Below are 16,980 nucleotides of genomic sequence, written 5' to 3'. Positions count from 1 at the left end.
GAACTCCTGGGCTCAAGCAATCGTCTCACCTCAGCCTCCCTAGTAGCTAGGACTCCAGGCTCATGCCACCACACCTGGCTAATTTGTTTTTCCTTACTTTTTGTAGAGACAGGATCTTGCTATGTTGCCCAGACTGGTTTGAACCCCTAGCTTCAAGCAATCCTCCTGTCTCGGATTCCCAAAGTGCTGAGATTACACGTGTGAGCCACTGTTCCTGGCATCTCTTTGGTTCCTGACCACAGGAGATTATCAGTTTGACTTGCCCAAGAAAGCCAAACTTCTGACTCTTTGAGTGGAATTTCTAATTTTCTTCCCAATTTAGGCTCATGCTCTGGCCCATCTGGGCCCTAATTGCTTATTTATAAAAATTAACTAAAAATAATTCCTGTTTTATAGGATGTGCTGAAATTCTCTACTTGCTTTGAAGACAAGTAACTTAGCAAATCTGCAAAACTCTTGTGAAAACTTACTGAGTTCTTCCTGAATTTTCTTCCAATTTTCTGCTTCCTGTGAGTTGGGATATGTCACCAGTAATCCAGCCAGGGCTTCCTTTACTTTTTGAATTTTTGGAGAATTCTGTTCCAATTCAGCCAGGAAGGCCTAGGAGAAACAATGTCATGCATGCCATGAGATTCTGGACAGGAAACAAAGCTGTGTGTGTGGTAGAAATGATTGGAAAACTGGGCGGTTATTATAGGTTCTACTAGGATCCTATCAACGACTTGTTTAGTGGTGTTAAGATACTTAACCCTTCTACTTCAATTTTTATTTTAAAATGAAAATCTAAATGGCAGGATCTGAGTTTCTTTTATGTATAACACATCAGTAAACACAATAAGAAGGAATTATTAATCCCAATAAACTAAAAATACCTAGATATGATGATAACATCTTGAAGGAGATGAGATGCCACGCTAAATGGGAATATTAAAATTTTGGTGAAAATTTCCTACAGGATTTTCTATGGTATTATATCTTCTGATATTTTTCCTAGTCTCACATGTCAATCTTAAGAATCAACTGTAATCACTGTTATTTAGATCCCTCTAAGAATTGGAAAGGTACTTTGATAAGAATGGTTTGTCTTGCTTATAGCATCATATAGAAAATGAGATCCCATTCTCAATGAGCTAATGATTCTGGGGAGGGCTATTCTTTTTCTGCAAACATATCTGGTTTTGTTTCTGAATCTAACTTATAACAATTTCTTTTTTTTTTTTTTTTTTTTTTTTTTGAGACAGAGTCTTGCTTTGTCACCCAGGCTGGAGTGCAGTGGCACAATCTCGGCTCACTGCAAGCTCCGCCTCCCGGGTTCACGCCATTCTCCTGCCTCAGCCTCCCCGAGTAGCTGGGACTACAGGTGCCCGCCACCACGCCCAGCTAATTTTTTGTATTTTTTAGTAGATACGGGGTTTCACCGTGGTCTCGATCTCCTGACCTCGTGATCCACCCGCCTCGGCCTCCCAAAGTGCTGGGATTACAAGCGTGAGCCACCGCGCCCGGCTAACAATTTCTAATTTCATAAGAAAATTCTCTAGGAGAGTTAAGGCATATTAGTCATTTAGAAAGTCAAACATACTGCCCATCACAGCCTGGATTGTTGCCCATGTCTCTCTCCCAGATGCCTGGGCTTGGGCAGGAACATTGGTATAGCTGTCTCTTCCTCTTGGTGTTGGGAGGCAACTAATATAAACACAGTACCTTGTTAGATTCAGCTTGGGCTTTCACTGTTTCTGTCTTGGTTGGAGATGACATGGCATCCATGGATTTCAGGACTTCCTCTTTTGATTCCAGCCACTGCAGCACAGAGTTTGCCTCCTTGTGAACCTCCTCCATTCTGTTGAGGATAGCCTGAAGGCTTTCCTGGCGTTCATGAAGTACTCCCCCTAGTTTCTCATACTTCAAGTTTACATCTGACATGTCACACTGGATCTCCGTCAGATCTAGTACCATAGAAACAGAAATCAGATTGGAGACAGCTCTTTGAGTATGTTCCTTGACTCCTCACTCCTGAATTATTTGCATCTCTCTTACTCCTTCTAGTGAATCTAGAGATTATCTTCCTGTTAAATCATACAAAAGTTCCTGTATATATACACAAAACAAAATGGTTCTCATTAATCTGCTTTCTGGTTTTGGCATTATATACTCAGATGTATACCTTAAAATGCTAAACATGGGAACAACAAAAGTGAAGGGAGCAAAGTAAGAAATTAACCTTAGTCTACTATTGGGATTAAGGGACTTGGAGCATTCTTCCATCCCTTCTTCTCCAAACTACAGAGAAGTCACCTAGCTGGGAGGCTGAGAGCTAGACTAGATTACCTCTAGTATAACTTCTTTATAATTCAAAGATTAACATATATTTTCTTTGAGTTCTTTCCCTATTTGCCTTATCTAGTGATCCAATCTATTGTATTTCTACAATACCTTTAGCTTCAGGGGCTGCCAACCTGTCCATGGTCTATAGCCAGCAAATCACAGTTGCTTCTCCCCAGATTTTTATCCTCACACCCATTCTGGCAGCAGTTCTTCCACACATATTGCAACATACACAGATGTAAACATGGACACTGTCCTAACACATCCAACAAAGAAGCACTGTTGAAATGGCATTCTCACCTTTGCAGGTGTGGTATCCGTTTACACTGCCTACAGAGCTTCCTACAGAGGGCAGTATGGAACCTGAGCAGAAGGACAGGGAGACAAACAGGGCAAGACCAACGTGTTAGGAATACGTATAGGCACTGAATTTGTCCTTTGGCCCTCACTTTAAGCTTAGGTATCAGGAAGTTAACACAGCACAAGACAACATACTCATGGAAAGAGACAAATTATTTTAGCTGCCAGGCAACAAAATGTCACTCGAGGTTCTTAGCAGGAATGATTCTTAATCCTTTCTAGAGGAAATTCATATCCCCTTTTTATTAAATCTCCAACTTGAATTCTTTGGATGCTGCCCTAATTTTGTGAAGCAAGTATTGGTAAAATTATTAAGTCTAGAAGGGTACTTGCCATATTTTGGAATGAGCTTTTATAATAAGCCAGAAAGTTTCACCTTTTGTATCAATATCTTTCAATATAATAAAAATGCAAATACCATTAAGGACAGAAAAAGCAGCCTTTTTTTTTTTTTTTTTTTTTGAGACAGAGTCTCACTCTGTCGCCCAGACTGAAGTGCAGTGGCATGATCTCGGCTCACTGCAACTTCCACTTCCGGGTTCAAGCAATTCTCTCATCTCAGCCTCCCAAACAGCTGGGATTACAGGCGCCTGCCACCAGGCCCGGCTAATTTTTGTATTTTTAGTAGAGATGGGGTTTCACCATGTTGGTCAGGCTGGTCTCAAACTCCCGACCTCAGGTGATCTGCCTGCCTCGGCCTCCCAAAGTGCTGGGATTATAGGGATGAGTCACTGTGCCTGGCCTAAAAAGCAGCCTTCTTCTAATAAACACATTAAAATAAGCCCTTCTTATATTGTTTCTAAAGGAAGATTCTTTGCCTTTTCTTTCATAACCTCTTCTTGCTCACCTTTCCCCAAGAAAAAACAGAAATCCTAAGTGCCAATAAATCTGGCTCATCAACATTCCTATAAATTGTGCTTTAGGCCTTTGGTTCTGTTTCTAATCACCATAATTTCACACACATTCTCCCCAAACTGATTCCTTATATTTCAGAAAAGTTGCCCAAGATAGGGAAAAACCAGGTGATGTAATGATAAATATTATACAGAAATCTGAAAAATATTCATAATGATACTTTAAAAGGACAGAAAACTCTCGTATGTACTGACTTCACTGTACAAAAAGTCATGTGCAAGGTTATATTACAAAATAGTTGGCTGGGTGCAGTGGCTCACACCTGTAATCCTAGCACTTTGGGAGGCTGAGGTGGGTGGATTGCCTGAGCTCAGGAGGTTCGAGACCAGCCCGGGCAATACGGTGAAACCCCATCTCTACTAAAATACAAAAAAATTAGCTGGGTGTGGCAGCAGATGCCTGTAGTCCCAGCTACTAGGGAGGCTGAGGCAGGAGAATCGATTGAACCCGGGAGGCAGAGGTTGCAGTGAGCCAAGATGGTGCCACTGCACTCCAGTCTGGGCAACAGAGCAAGACTCCGTCTCAAAACAAAAACAAAAACAAAAGTTATAGGCCAGGTGTAATGGCTCACGCCTGTAATCCCAGCACTTTGGGAGGTTGGAAGTTTAAGACCAGCCTAGGCAACACAACGAGACCCTGTCTCTACAAAAAAAGTTAAAAAAAAAAAAAAAAATTAGTCAGGCATGACAGTGCACATTTGTGGTCCTAGCTACTCGGGAGCTTGAGGTAGGATGATTGCGTGGGCCTAGGAGGTCAAAGCTACAGAGAACCATGATCACACTACTGTATTCCAGCCTGGGTGACAGTGAGACCCTGTCTCTAAAAAGAAGGAAAAAAATTAGCTGAATTAGGGTGGTGATTATAAAACTTTTAAATGTTAATGTTATTATATTTTCAATTAAAAAATACAAAATAGAAAAATCACATTCCATTGCAGTGTGGTGATGCAAAAAGAAACTGGACTAGCAGGTAGGAGAAGACGGTACTAATCAAGGTTGTCACTAACTCAGTATGTGAGCCTTCATCTACAAACACAGTTTATTCTGCAGGATTTAAAGATAATACAACCTATCCTGTTAACTCTCATGGGGTAACTGGGAAGAGATCATGAGCGAATGTATATCAACGTACTTTATGAAACAGAGCTACACAAATGTAAGAAACTGAAATATACATGGTTTTTCAGAGTTGGAGGATAACTTTCAGAGCACTCAAGATAGTAATTTTCAAACTGATTTTCAAAGCACCCTAAAAAGGTGCTTTAGGGATTGTGTTTAATGTTTGGTTTAAATGTAATATTCACATAAATTTCTAACTACTTAGAAATGATAATAAAACAAGCATGTTCAATTATGCTGAATTCTACACCTTAACCCACCAGAGAAAACCAAGTATGCTGCTTTTCTGGGGAAAGTAAAGCAGCTCCTGACACATCTAAGCATCTATTTTATTTTATCTAAGCATCTTGCATTTTATTTTATCTAAGCATCTTATTTTTGAGTGTCCCTGATTGGAAAGGTGGTAGCTCTTCACCAGCAATTTATGATATTCAAACCTGTCCGTGTCCACTCATGTATACTATACAAAGAAAAACATCTATAGCACATGTGTAATACATTAAATAACACAACCAAAAATATAACACGACTTGCTCTCTGTACATCTACACAGTTCTCATTGCGGCAGAACTGTGTAATAGAATTCTTAACACTTCAAGTCAGTTGGACAGTTTTTGTCTTCAATGTCAGTCTTAAGTGTTTTCTTTTTTTTTTTTTTTTTTTTTTTTGAGACGGAGTCTCGCTCTGTCGCCCAGGCTGGAGTGCAGTGGCGCGATCTCGGCTCACTGCAAGCTCTGCCTCCCGGGTTCATGCCATTCTCCTGCCTCAGCCTCCCGAGTAGCTGGGACTACAGGCGCCCGCCACCGCGCCCGGCTAATTTTTTGTATTTTTTTAGTAGAGACGGGGTTTCACCGTGGTCTCGATCTCCTGACCTCGTGATCCGCCCGCCTCGGCCTCCCAAAGTGCTGGGATTACAAGCGTGAGCCACCGCGCCCGGCAGTCTTAAGTGTTTTCTATCTGTAAGAGCCCTCATTAAATATTCTTAGTGATTTAACTGTGGAACAATAATTTGTTATTACATCGCTTTCAAGTTTCTAGCTCAATTCAATCAAAGCCTGTTCTGACATTGTGAAGTCAACTTTTAAAAACATGTGTCATCATTTGCAATTACTTAATCTGTGTGAACCATATTTTCTGGATACAATGAAACCAAACAAAATTTAGAAATAAATTAGATAGGCTGGGCCTGGTGGCTCACGCCTGTAATCCCAGCACTTTGGGAGGCCAAGGAGGGTGGATCACAAGGTCAGGAGATCGAGACCATCCTGGCTAACACGGTGAAACCCTGTCTCTACTAAAAATACAAAAAATTAGCCAGGCGTGGTGGCAGTCACCTGTAGTCCCAGCTACTCGGGAGGCTGAGGCAGGAGAATGGCATGAACCTGGGAGGTGGAGTTTGCAGTGAGCTGAGATCACACCACTGAACTCCAGCCTGGGCGACAGAGCGAGACTCCGTTTCAGGGGGAAAAAAAAAAAAGAAAGAAATTAGATGGTGAAGCTGTCATCCAATAATCTTCCTTTTCAAATTTTTATATTCATTAAGTTAGTCTCAATATTCTTACTGATGGATTTCGTAACAGATAAATGCTATAAAATAACATAAGGGAAACTTAGGCCAACAAAATGGTTTTTTATTTTTATTATTTATTTATTTATTTATTTTTGAGACAGAGTCTCGCTTTGTCGCCCAGGCTGGAGTGCAGTGGTGCGATCTCAGCTCACTGCAAGCTCCGCCTCCCGGGTTCATACCATTCTCCTGCCTCAGTCTCCTGAGTAGCTGGGACTACAGGCACCCGCCACCACGCCTGGCTAATTTTTTATATTTTTAGTAGAGACGAGGTTTCACCATGTTAGCCAGGATGGTCTCGATCACCTGACCTCACGATCCACCTGCCTCGTCCTCCCAAAGTGCTGGGATTATAGGCGTGAGACACCGCGCCCGGCCGCCAACAAAATGTTTTGTTTTATGTAGTAGGGTTCTATACGAGATTTCTGTTTTTCTATATGAGATTTCTGTTCTATATGAGATTTCTGTTTGTTTTTTTTTAAATGATCTAGTCTAGGAGTCAGTAAACTATAGCTCATCAGCCAAATCTGGCCCTTCGTCTGTTTCAACAGTTTTACTGGAATACAGTCACAACCACTCATTTCTATTAATGTATTGTCTTTGGCTGCTTTTGTTACAATGGCAGAGGTATATGACTGTGACAGAGACCATATACCCTGCAAACCTAAAATATTTACTATCTGGCCCTTTATAGAAAAAGTTTGCCGACTCTGATCTAGTCACACGAATAAGTTACTGAACATAGAGGCTGATATATCACCAATTCCCTGAAATGTTGTCACTTGTGGATAGTTCCAAAATAGCTTTTAATTTTAGAATACTATAGAAAAGTACACATTTTCAGAAAGCAAATAAATTTTTCCTTTACTCGTTAAGTGACTATAGGAGTGCACTGTCACAGACTAGTAATAAAACCTATGTGATCTCAATTAACAATGAGCAAGTGACTGGGAACTCATATGAGATTTTGTTTATTTATTTATTTTGTTTTTGAGACATAGTCTCACCCTGTCGCACAGGCTGGAGTGCAGTGGCGCGATCTTGGCTCACTGCAACCTCTGCCTCCCGGGTTCAAGCAGTTCTCCCACATCAGCCTCCTCAGTAGCTAGGATTACAGGCACAAGCCACCATGCCTGGCTAATTTTTGTATTTTTTTTTTTTTTTTTTTTTTGAGACGGAGTCTCGCTCTGTCGCCCAGGCTGGAGTGCAGTGGCGGGATCTCGGCTCACTGCAAGCTCTGCCTCCCGGGTTCACGCCATTCTCCTGCCTCAGCCTCTCCAAGTAGCTGGGACTACAGGCGCCCGCCACCACGCCCGGCTAATTTTTTGTATTTTTAGTAGAGACAGGGTTTCACCGTGGTCTCGATCTCCTGACCTCGTGATCCGCCCGCCTCGGCCTCCCAAAGTGCTGGGATTACAAGCGTGAGCCACCGCGCCCGGCCAATTTTTGTATTTTTAGTAGAGACGGGGTTTCACCATGTTGGCCAGGCTGGTCTTGAACTCCTGGCCTCAAGTGTTCTGCCTGCCTTGGCCTCCCAAAGTGCTGGGATTACAGGCGGGAGCCACTGTGCCTGGCCTTCATATTAGATTTTGCTTCAAAGACTTAATTTGCAATGAAAGATTATATACACATCTGGGCACCATCTTTGTACCCCCTTTGAGGTACTGACTTTTTTTTGTTTTTTGTTTTTGAGATGGGGTCTCAGTCTGTCGCCCAGGCTGGAATACAGTGGCACGATCTCGGCTCACTGCAACCTCTGCCTCCCAGGTTCAAGCGATTCTCCTGCCTCAGGAGCTGGCATGAGCCACCAGGCCTGGCTAATTTTATATTTTTAGTAGAGACAAGGTTTCACCATGTTGGCCAGGCTGGTCTTGAACTCCCAGCCTCAAGTGATCAGCCCACCTAGGCCTCCCAAAGTGCTGAGATTACAGGCATGAGCCACCACGCCTGGCCCAACACTGACTTCTAAATACCTTGCTTCTTCCTGGATATCACAATCATACCTATCCAGGCTTGCCCAAGTTTTTTTTTTTTTTTTTTTTTGAGACGGAGTCTCACTCTCTGTTGCCCAGGCTGGAGTGCAGGCATGATCTTGGCTCAATGAAACCTCCACCTACCAGGTTCAAGCTATTCTCCTGTTTCAGACTCCCGAGTAGCTGGGACTATAGGTGCGTGCCACCATGCCCAGCTAATGTTTGTTTGTTTGTTTTTTTTTTGAGACAGAGTCTCGCTCTGTCTGTTGCCCAAGTTGGACTGCAGTGGCGTGATCTCGGCTCACTGCAAGCTCTGCACCATTCTCCTGCCTCAGCCTCCTGAGTAGCTGGGACTACAAGCACCCGCCACCATGCCCGGCTAATTTTTTGTATTTTTAGTAGAGATGGGGTTTCACCATGTTAGCCAGGATGGATTCAATCTCCTGACTTCGTGATCCGCCTGCCTCGGCTTCCCAAAGTGCTGGGATTACAGGCGTGAGCTGCCGCACCTGGCCTAATTTTTGTATTTTTAGTAGAGACGGGGTTTCACCATGTTGGCCAGGCTGGTTTTGATCTTCTGACTTCGTGCCTGGCCAGTGCCCAAGTTTAAAGATGATGCTTACCCATCCCATTTACACATTCAAAAAAGGGAAATTCTCAAGATGAAAATCTTATTTTAATTATTCTATGTTCATTTGATAGTTCTAAGTGGGACAACTACTTCATTTACTTTTCCCATCATGGGAAGGAATTTTGCAAAATGGAGCAGTGTCATACAGCAAAAGGGGTGACGGGTCAGGTTGCAGGGGAAGACTGCTCTGGGCATGCCCTTTGTTTTCATACTCAACCTTGATTTTCACTTTAATTATATAAGGAGGCATCTCCAAAGGCCAAAAGCAAAGAGCAATTTTTATTCACTATATTTTGAAGAGCCTGTACTCACCTGTCTTGCCTTGGGAATCAGGTGCTGTGATTTCCATGATGAGATTTTCTAAAGAAGTACCTTTACAATTGATTTCTTCCATCAGAGTTCCCTTACTTGCCCAGTCATCTAGTAGACTCTGTTTAAAGAAGAAAATGGCTAAATGTAGTATCTGGGCCTTTTTCCTCATAAGTAGGGACACCTGTTCTGTATATACTCCCTAGTGTTTTGACAAGCATTAAGAGACCATCCTTCTGATTTATTTATTCATTTATCAAATATCCATTGAACATTTACTATATGACTGGCACCATGCCAAACACTGGGGTATAAAATAGAATTATGACACAATTTCTAAAACCAGAAGCTCAGATTATCAATTACATTATAATGTGATAAATGCTATTATAGTATTATGGACAGTCTGTGAATTCCAAGAGCATAAGAGGAGTTCTATCTAATTCTGCCTAGAGGAAGGAAAGCTTTGAGTTAAGATAATGGCCGGGCATGGTGGTTCACGCCTGAAATCCCAGCACTTTGGGAGGCCGAGGCGGGCAGATCACTTGAGGTCAGGAGTACAGGATCAGACTGGCCGACATGGTGAAACCCCGTCTCTACTAAAAATACAAAAAAAAATTAGCTGGGCGTGGTGGCAGGCACCTGTAATCCCAGCGACTCAGGGGGCTGAGATGGGATAGTTGCTTGAACCTGGGAGGCAGAGGTTGCAGTGAGCCGAGATCACGCCACGGCACCCCAGCCTGGGTGACAGAGTGAGACCCCATTTTTACAAAAAAAAAAAAAAAAGAAAAGAAAAGAAAAGAGTTTGCCAGATGGACAAGAGGAGGGAACAACATGCATATGAAGATTAAAAAAGAAATGGTAACTGGAGGATAAATGATGAGCTAGATATTGAGATACAGAAAAATATATAGAATCATAGTCTATACTTTGCATTTATTAAGGAAACTTTATATTGGGTTTGAAATCAAAGATCCGACTACCACAGAAATCCATCAGGAAACAATGGCATTTGCTCTAAGACAAAAGTACCACATCATGTTAAGTCTCCAAGATGTCTCCTGCCATAGTTGTAGAATTTTACTCCTTTCAGAGCAAGGACACCATTCTAGCCTTCAATGCCCTCCTCCATACTGAATATCCCTGACAACCTACTTAGTTTGCTTTTGACTTTAAGCTGTAGAGAAAGGCACAGAGCTCTACTCATATTGCCTAATTTCAAACTGACCCTTGGTCACTGCTTGTCAGTTCTTAAATTAATCACTCTTTTTTTTTTTTTTTTTTTTTGAGACAGAGTCTTACTCTCTGTCGCCCAGGCCGGAGTGCAGTGGCACCATCTCGGCTCACTGCAACCTCCACCTCCCAAGTTCAAGCAATTCTCTGCCTCAGCCTCTTGAGTAGCTGGGATTACAGGCACCCGCCACCATGTCCAGCTAATTTTTGTATTTTTAGTAGAGATGCGGTTTCACCATCTTGGCCAGGCTGATCTTGAACTCCTGACCTTATGATCCACCCGCCTCGGCCTCCTAAAGTGCTGGGATTACAGGAGTGAGCCACTGCGCCTGGCCATTGATCACTCTTGATTCCAAAGAGCCACAGTCCCCAAACTATGGCTTTACTCACAGAATGTTTTATATTTTTGAGGAAAATACAGTGACATCTGTTGAACACCATCTGAACAACTACTAAGTTGTTTGGACCTAACTTCTTAGCAAGTAGAAGTATTAGGAGTTTTTTCTTTGTTTCTTTTTTTTTTTTGGCCTTGAGGTGCCATGACAAATTTCTTAAAACACCATGGGCACTGTGAAACAAAAATGTTGGGAAAGCTCTGTCCTAGGGAATTCCCAACAGCAAACGCTCCTGGCACTCGCTCTGTGAAAGCAATCAAACTCTTCTCTTTCATCTGCTCAAGATGAAGTATGCTTAGGCCGGGCGCGGTGGCTCACGCTTGTAATCCCAGCACTTTGGGAGGCTGAGGCGGGCGGATCACGAGGTCAGGAGATCGAGACCACGGTGAAACCCCGTCTCTACTAAAAATACAAAAAATTAGCCGGGCGTGGTGGCGGGCGCCTGTAGTCCCAGCTACTCGGAGAGGCTGAGGCAGGAGAATGGCGTGAACCCGGGAGGCGGAGCTTGCAGTGAGCCGAGATTGCGCCACTGCACTCCAGCCTGGGTGACAGCGCGAGACTCCGTCTCAAAAAAAAAAAAAAAAAAAAAAAAAAGATGAAGTATGCTTTACTGAGAAAATAAGGATAAGTGCATGACAGTCAATCAGAGGCGTATTTGGCTTCTTTCAACAAAAGGAAGGCATAGGTTAGAGGTGTAAGCAGAGGCTGGATAATTACGGATCAAAGACAGTACAGAAGGGATTTTGCAGGGAATGGTAGGAAGGTTGGTCCCATCCTTGAAGGTACCTTCCAATCATCTGATTCTAGCTTTTCCTTTATTAGCTGAAGTAGTACTAGTTCTTCTATCCTCAATTTCTTGATCATATTATCTGGTTACTTGCTCAAATATATTTGTCTAATTCTCAAACATACAAAGAGAATGTACGCTTCTCAAGGACTGTATGGGCAGACTGTTATCACATGAAGAAAACAGAGGAATTTCTGTTCTGATGCAGACTGACAACTTGGATTTCTCATACATTTCCCCACCACAGCTGGAGACCAGTTAATACAAGTATTCAAACCAGTGCCTAGCCCAACTCTTGGAGTCCCTTTGTTCACCTACCTTCAGGTGTTCAATCTGCTTTTCTAACTCTTTAGCACTCATAGAAGTTTCTGTAGGTGGAATACTCCCTTCAGTTTCTTTCAGCCATTTCTGGAAGGTCCTGACCAGCTTCCGGAATTCATCCAACTGTTCCTGGCAAGATGATGCATCTTTCTCTCTGTCAATGAAGCAGTTTTGTTACTTGCCAGACTAAGTTTTATAAAGTCAACTTGAGCTAAGACTAGTTCATTCTGTGACTCCAGACATCAGTTACCTAACATGGCCTTTCTTTCTCATAATCTTTTCCATAGCAGGTTTGGCTGAACAACCACATACAATGTTGAAGCGTACCAAACTCAGGAATATATTGCCCTTGTTTGGACATTTCTGGGGAACGAGGTCTTCAATCTTACTCTAGGCTAAAGTGAAAGTGAGAAAAACTAAAGGGAGACTGCTATTTAGGTACTGTGATACAATGGAAAGAATGCAGGCTTTGGATCTCAATTCCAGCCCTGCTACATTTTAACTATTTGACTCTGTCAAGGACCAATTCAAGTGCTGATTGCTTTAGCAAGGAAGGTGCCGAATCTGAGGCTCACAGAAGTTAGGTGATTAGTTCTAGACTAATCATGCCAATGAATAAACTAAATCAAAAGGAAAGTTTTGGAAATGGCCATGTCTATCAGACAGATGTCTATCCAGAAATCCCGATTCCTCATACAGTAAAAAGGCTCTCAGCATAGGGGAAGAAAACCAAAAGCTTTCTTGACCTTTGTCCCCATCCTCTCCATTAGATAACCTGCTGCTAATAATGTTGGTTTGAGCAAGTCTTTTCTTCTAATCACTAAGGCAGTTATCTGCTAAATCAAGATCATATTTAGGCTAAACTCAGATAAGAAGTCTTGTGCATGGCCAGGCGCGGCGGCTCACGCTTGTAATCCCAGCACTTTGGGAGGCCGAGGCGGGCGGATCATGAGGTCAGGAGATCGAGACCCCAGTGAAACCCCATCTCTTTTTTTCTTTTCTTTTCTTTTTTTTTTTTTTTGAGACGGAGTCTCGCTCTGTCACCCAGGCTGGAGTGTCACCCAGGGCTGGAATTGCGATCTCGGCTCACTGCAAGCTCCGCCTCCCGGGTTCACGCCATTCTCCTGCCTCAGCCTCCCGAGTAGCTGGGACTACAGGCGCCCGCCACCACGCCCGGCTAATTTTTTTTTGCATTTTTAGTAGAGACGGGGTTTCACCGTGATCTCGATCTCCTGACCTCGTGATCCACCCGCCTCGGCCTCCCAAAGTGCTGGGATTACAAGCGTGAGCCACCGCGCCTGGCCACCCCGTCTCTACTAAACACACAAAAAAAAAAAAAAAAAAGAAGTCTTGTTCATGCTCTTAAATCTGTGAGGCTGTCCAATGAGGAATCATGGCTTTTCAACAGGGACCAAAATCAGCCAGCCTTATCATATATTCCCTTGTTTGCCTTGACAGAAGAATCCAGATACTCTTCTAAAATAGCAACTTAAATGTGGTCAAAACAAGCAGGGGGGCTGGGCATGGTGGTTCACACCTGTAATCCTGGCACTTTGGGAGGCCAAAGCAGTAGGATCAATGAGGCCAGGAGTTCACAACTAGCCTGGTCAACACAGCAAGACCCTGTATCTTAAAAAAAAAAAAGCCAGGGGAGTGCCAACATCACCCTTAATTATGTCTAGGAAGTCTCTTCCAATTTTTCTCTTCTTTCAAAATTATTCTGTAATCGTACTTGCCGCCTTAAATTTGTTCTGTTTGGTCCAAGTGGCCTAGGCTTCTGCTCACAAAGAGAGGGAACTCATCCCTATTTTCTATTAGTTACTATTAGAAAAACCACTAAGTGGCTGAGTGCGGTGGCTCATGCCTGTAATCCCAGCACTTTGGGAGGCTGAGGCAGGTCGATCACCTGAGGTCAGGAGTTCGAGACCAGCTTGGCCAATGTGGGGAATCCCCGTCTTAACTAAAAATGCAAAAATTAGCTGGGCATGGTGGTGGGCGCCTGTAATCCCAGCCACGCAGGAGGCTGAGGTAGAAGAATTGCTTAAGCCCAAGAGAAGGAGGTTGTAGTGAGCCAAGATGGCACCACTGCACTCCAGCCTGGGTGACAGAGTGAGACTCAGTCTCAAAAAAAAAAAAAAGAAAAGAAAAGAAAAACCACAAAGCATCAAGTAGATTAGGTAGCTTTGCCTAAAAAAAGGCACTTTTCACCCTCCTATGACTCAGTAGTAGAATTTTAGATGCCATCTTTTCTGGTAAAGGAAGAAAAGAGAAAAGATCATTTCACTCCATAACAAGAAAAAATAGTTCCCCAATGCTGACCAACACAAGTGATAACTCACCTCTCTTTAACTATCTTCTGTAGCTCTGTGAAGTCTTTTCTGAGGTTCTGTAGCCTGTCCTGATGCTGGGACAGGTCCAGTGCAAAGCCACAAGAGCTCAGTTCAGTGACCAGGTGCTCAAGAGTATCTAGGTTCTCCTGCTGGTCTTCCATTTCCAAATTGAGCTCCTGTAAGCAAACAAGGAAATGTATTAAATCCTCTAATCCTTATAAATATACTCTAAAAAGAAGGAATAAGGAAAGAGGTATGCCTGCCAGGTCAAATGTTAGATCAAAACAATAAATATGTAACTTGGTGAAAAGTTGAAACAAACAAACAAACATTTTATTTTCTTTTGAGACGAAGTTTCACTCCAATGGCGCTATCTTGGCTCACTGCAACCTCCGCCTCCTGGGTTCAAGCGATTCTCCTGCCTCAGCATCTCGAGCAGCTGGGATTACAGGCTCCTGCCACCACGCCCAGCTAATTATTTTTTGTATTAAAAAACCCAATTAAAAAAATCTGATAAATATGTAGGACATCTTCAATCCACTGGAGAGTGGCTAGGAATTACAAAACAGTCTTTTCTCCTCTAAACAAACGTTCAAAGACTTGGGAGGTACCATGACAGGATGTAAAGAATGAAAGTTTTAGAAGTCAAATAGACCTAAAATTCAATCACACTTTGCCACTTACTAACTTGTGATCTTAAGCTACTAAACTACTCTAAGCTTCATGGTCTCTTCTATAAAATGGGGGTAAACACATTATCTCCACTATTATTTAACATTATACTTAAGGTATCAGCCAGGCCCAGTGGCTCACGCCTATAATCCCAGCACTTTTCGGGGCCAAGGTGGGTGGATCACTTAAGCCTACGAGTTAAAGACCAGCCTGGGCAACATGGCAAAACTCCATCTCTATTTTTTAAAAAAAGTTAATTTAATAATTAAAAAAAAAAACAGCCAATGCAATTAAGAGAAAACAATCTGTGGAGTAAGAATTGAAAAAGAAGAGATAAAACTGTATTTGTAGGTTACATGAAAGTATATTTGTAGGGCCGGGTATGGTGGCTCACGTCTGTAATCCCAGCACTTTGGAAGGCCAAGGCAGGCCCATCACTTGAGGTCAGGAGTTCATGATCAGGCTGGCCAACATGGTGAAACCTCGTCTCTACTAAAAATACAAAAATTAGCCGGGCATGGTGGCGCATTCTGTAGTCCCAACTGCTTGGGAGGCTAAGGCAGAAGAACCACTTGAATTTGGGAGGAGGAGGTTGCAGTGAGCCAAGACTGTGCCACTGCACTCCAGCCTGGGCAACAGAGTGAGACTCCGTCTCCAAAAAAAAAAAGGCCAAGCATGGTGGCTCATTCCTGTAATCCTAGCACTTTGGGAGGCCGAGGCGGGAGGATCACTTGAGTTCAGGAGTTCAAGACCAGTCTGGCCAATGTGGTGAAACCCTGTCTCTACTAAAAACACAAAAATTAGGTGGAAATTGCTTGAACCCAGGAGGCGGAGGTTGCAGTGAGCCGAGATTGTGCCACAGCACTCCAGCCTGGGTAACAGAGCAAGTCTCTGTCTTAAAAAAAAAAAAGTATATTTGTAAAACCCAAGATAATCAACAATACAATGAAATCAAACAACGAAGTAGTTAAATAAGGTAGTAGGATATAAAATTAACACACAAAAATCAATAATGAAAACTTCAACTTACTACAGCAACACAAAAGGCTCAATCTTATTAATCAACTAACAAGAAACACAAAATCTAAATTTTAAAACACTTCTGAAGTTGGGTGCAGTGGCTCTTGCTTGTAATCCCAGTTGCTGGGGAGGCTGAGACTCCTGGGAATCACTTGAGCCCAGGAGTTTGAAGATGCAGTGAGCTATGATCATGCCACTGCACTCCAGCCTGGGCAACAGAGCAGGACCCCATCTCAAAACAAAAAAGAACAAAAAAATCAAAAACACTCCTGAAAAACACAAAAGCAGATCTGACTAGATGGAAACACATCCATAAAAGTGCATGCATATGTATTTAATTATGTATGTATATGCATTTGTGTGAATAAATACATTTAGTATGACCCACATAAAAATGCTAACAAATTTTTTTCTCTAGAACTAATAAAGGTGATTCCTAAATTCACATAGAAAAATAAATGTGCAACTACACCTATGGAAAACTTTGAAAGAAAAAAGATGAGGTCTAGCTCTCTACCACACATTAAAATATACCATAAAGCCTCTATAATTAAAATAGTATGCTCTGGTACATGAATAGAAAGACCAGCAAAACAGAATAGAAAATCCAGAAATAGGCCAGGCGAGGTGGCTCATGCCTGTAATCTCAGCACTTTGGGAGGCCAAGGTGGGTGGATTACTTGGGGTCAGGAGTTCAAGACCAGCTGGCCAACATGGTGAAACCCCATCTCTGCTAAAAATACAAAAATTAGCCAGGTGTGGTGGCGGGCCCCTGTAATCCCAGCTACTTGGGAGGCTGAGGCAGGAGAATCGCTTGAACCTGGAAGGCAGAGGTTGCAGTGAGCCAAGATCATGCCACCGCACCCCAGCCTGGGTGACAGAACAAGACCCCATCTCAAAAAAAAAAAAGAAAAAAGAAAAAAAAGAAAATCCAGAAATAGACTCAAAGACATATAAAAATTGTGTATATGATGAAGATGGTTTCTTAAATCTGGGGAAAAGATGGACTTTTCAAATAAATGATAAA

At 42.6% G+C, this 16,980-nt stretch overlaps 1 protein-coding gene across 33 annotated transcripts in view; it reads right to left on the bottom strand.

Moving 5' to 3' along the window:
- The window catches only part of LOC116472985 (microtubule-actin cross-linking factor 1, isoforms 1/2/3/4/5), a 404,777-nt gene that overhangs the window by 107,240 nt on the left and 280,557 nt on the right, over positions 1 to 16,980 (bottom strand). For 28 of the 33 annotated variants that reach the window (XM_058441923.1, XM_058441919.1, XM_058441922.1 and 25 more), the window contains 6 exons: positions 14,271 to 14,437; positions 11,929 to 12,085; positions 9,199 to 9,316; positions 2,623 to 2,685; positions 1,702 to 1,943; positions 471 to 600 (listed from right to left, as the gene is read on the bottom strand). In XM_058441923.1, the coding sequence (XP_058297906.1) occupies positions 471 to 600; positions 1,702 to 1,943; positions 2,623 to 2,685; positions 9,199 to 9,316; positions 11,929 to 12,085; positions 14,271 to 14,437 (877 nt within the window). The remainder of the gene's footprint in view (positions 1 to 470; positions 601 to 1,701; positions 1,944 to 2,622; positions 2,686 to 9,198; positions 9,317 to 11,928; positions 12,086 to 14,270; positions 14,438 to 16,980) is intronic. The other 5 variants (XM_058441935.1, XM_058441939.1, XM_058441911.1 and 2 more) reach the window with 1 other exon arrangement.

Source organism: Hylobates moloch, unplaced genomic scaffold (genome assembly GCF_009828535.3).
Source record: "Hylobates moloch isolate HMO894 unplaced genomic scaffold, HMol_V3 SCAFFOLD_8, whole genome shotgun sequence".
Lineage (NCBI taxonomy): Eukaryota > Metazoa > Chordata > Mammalia > Primates > Hylobatidae > Hylobates > Hylobates moloch.
The sequence above is the reverse complement of the archived record's forward strand: the minus strand, read 5'-3'. Positions and strand labels throughout refer to the sequence as shown.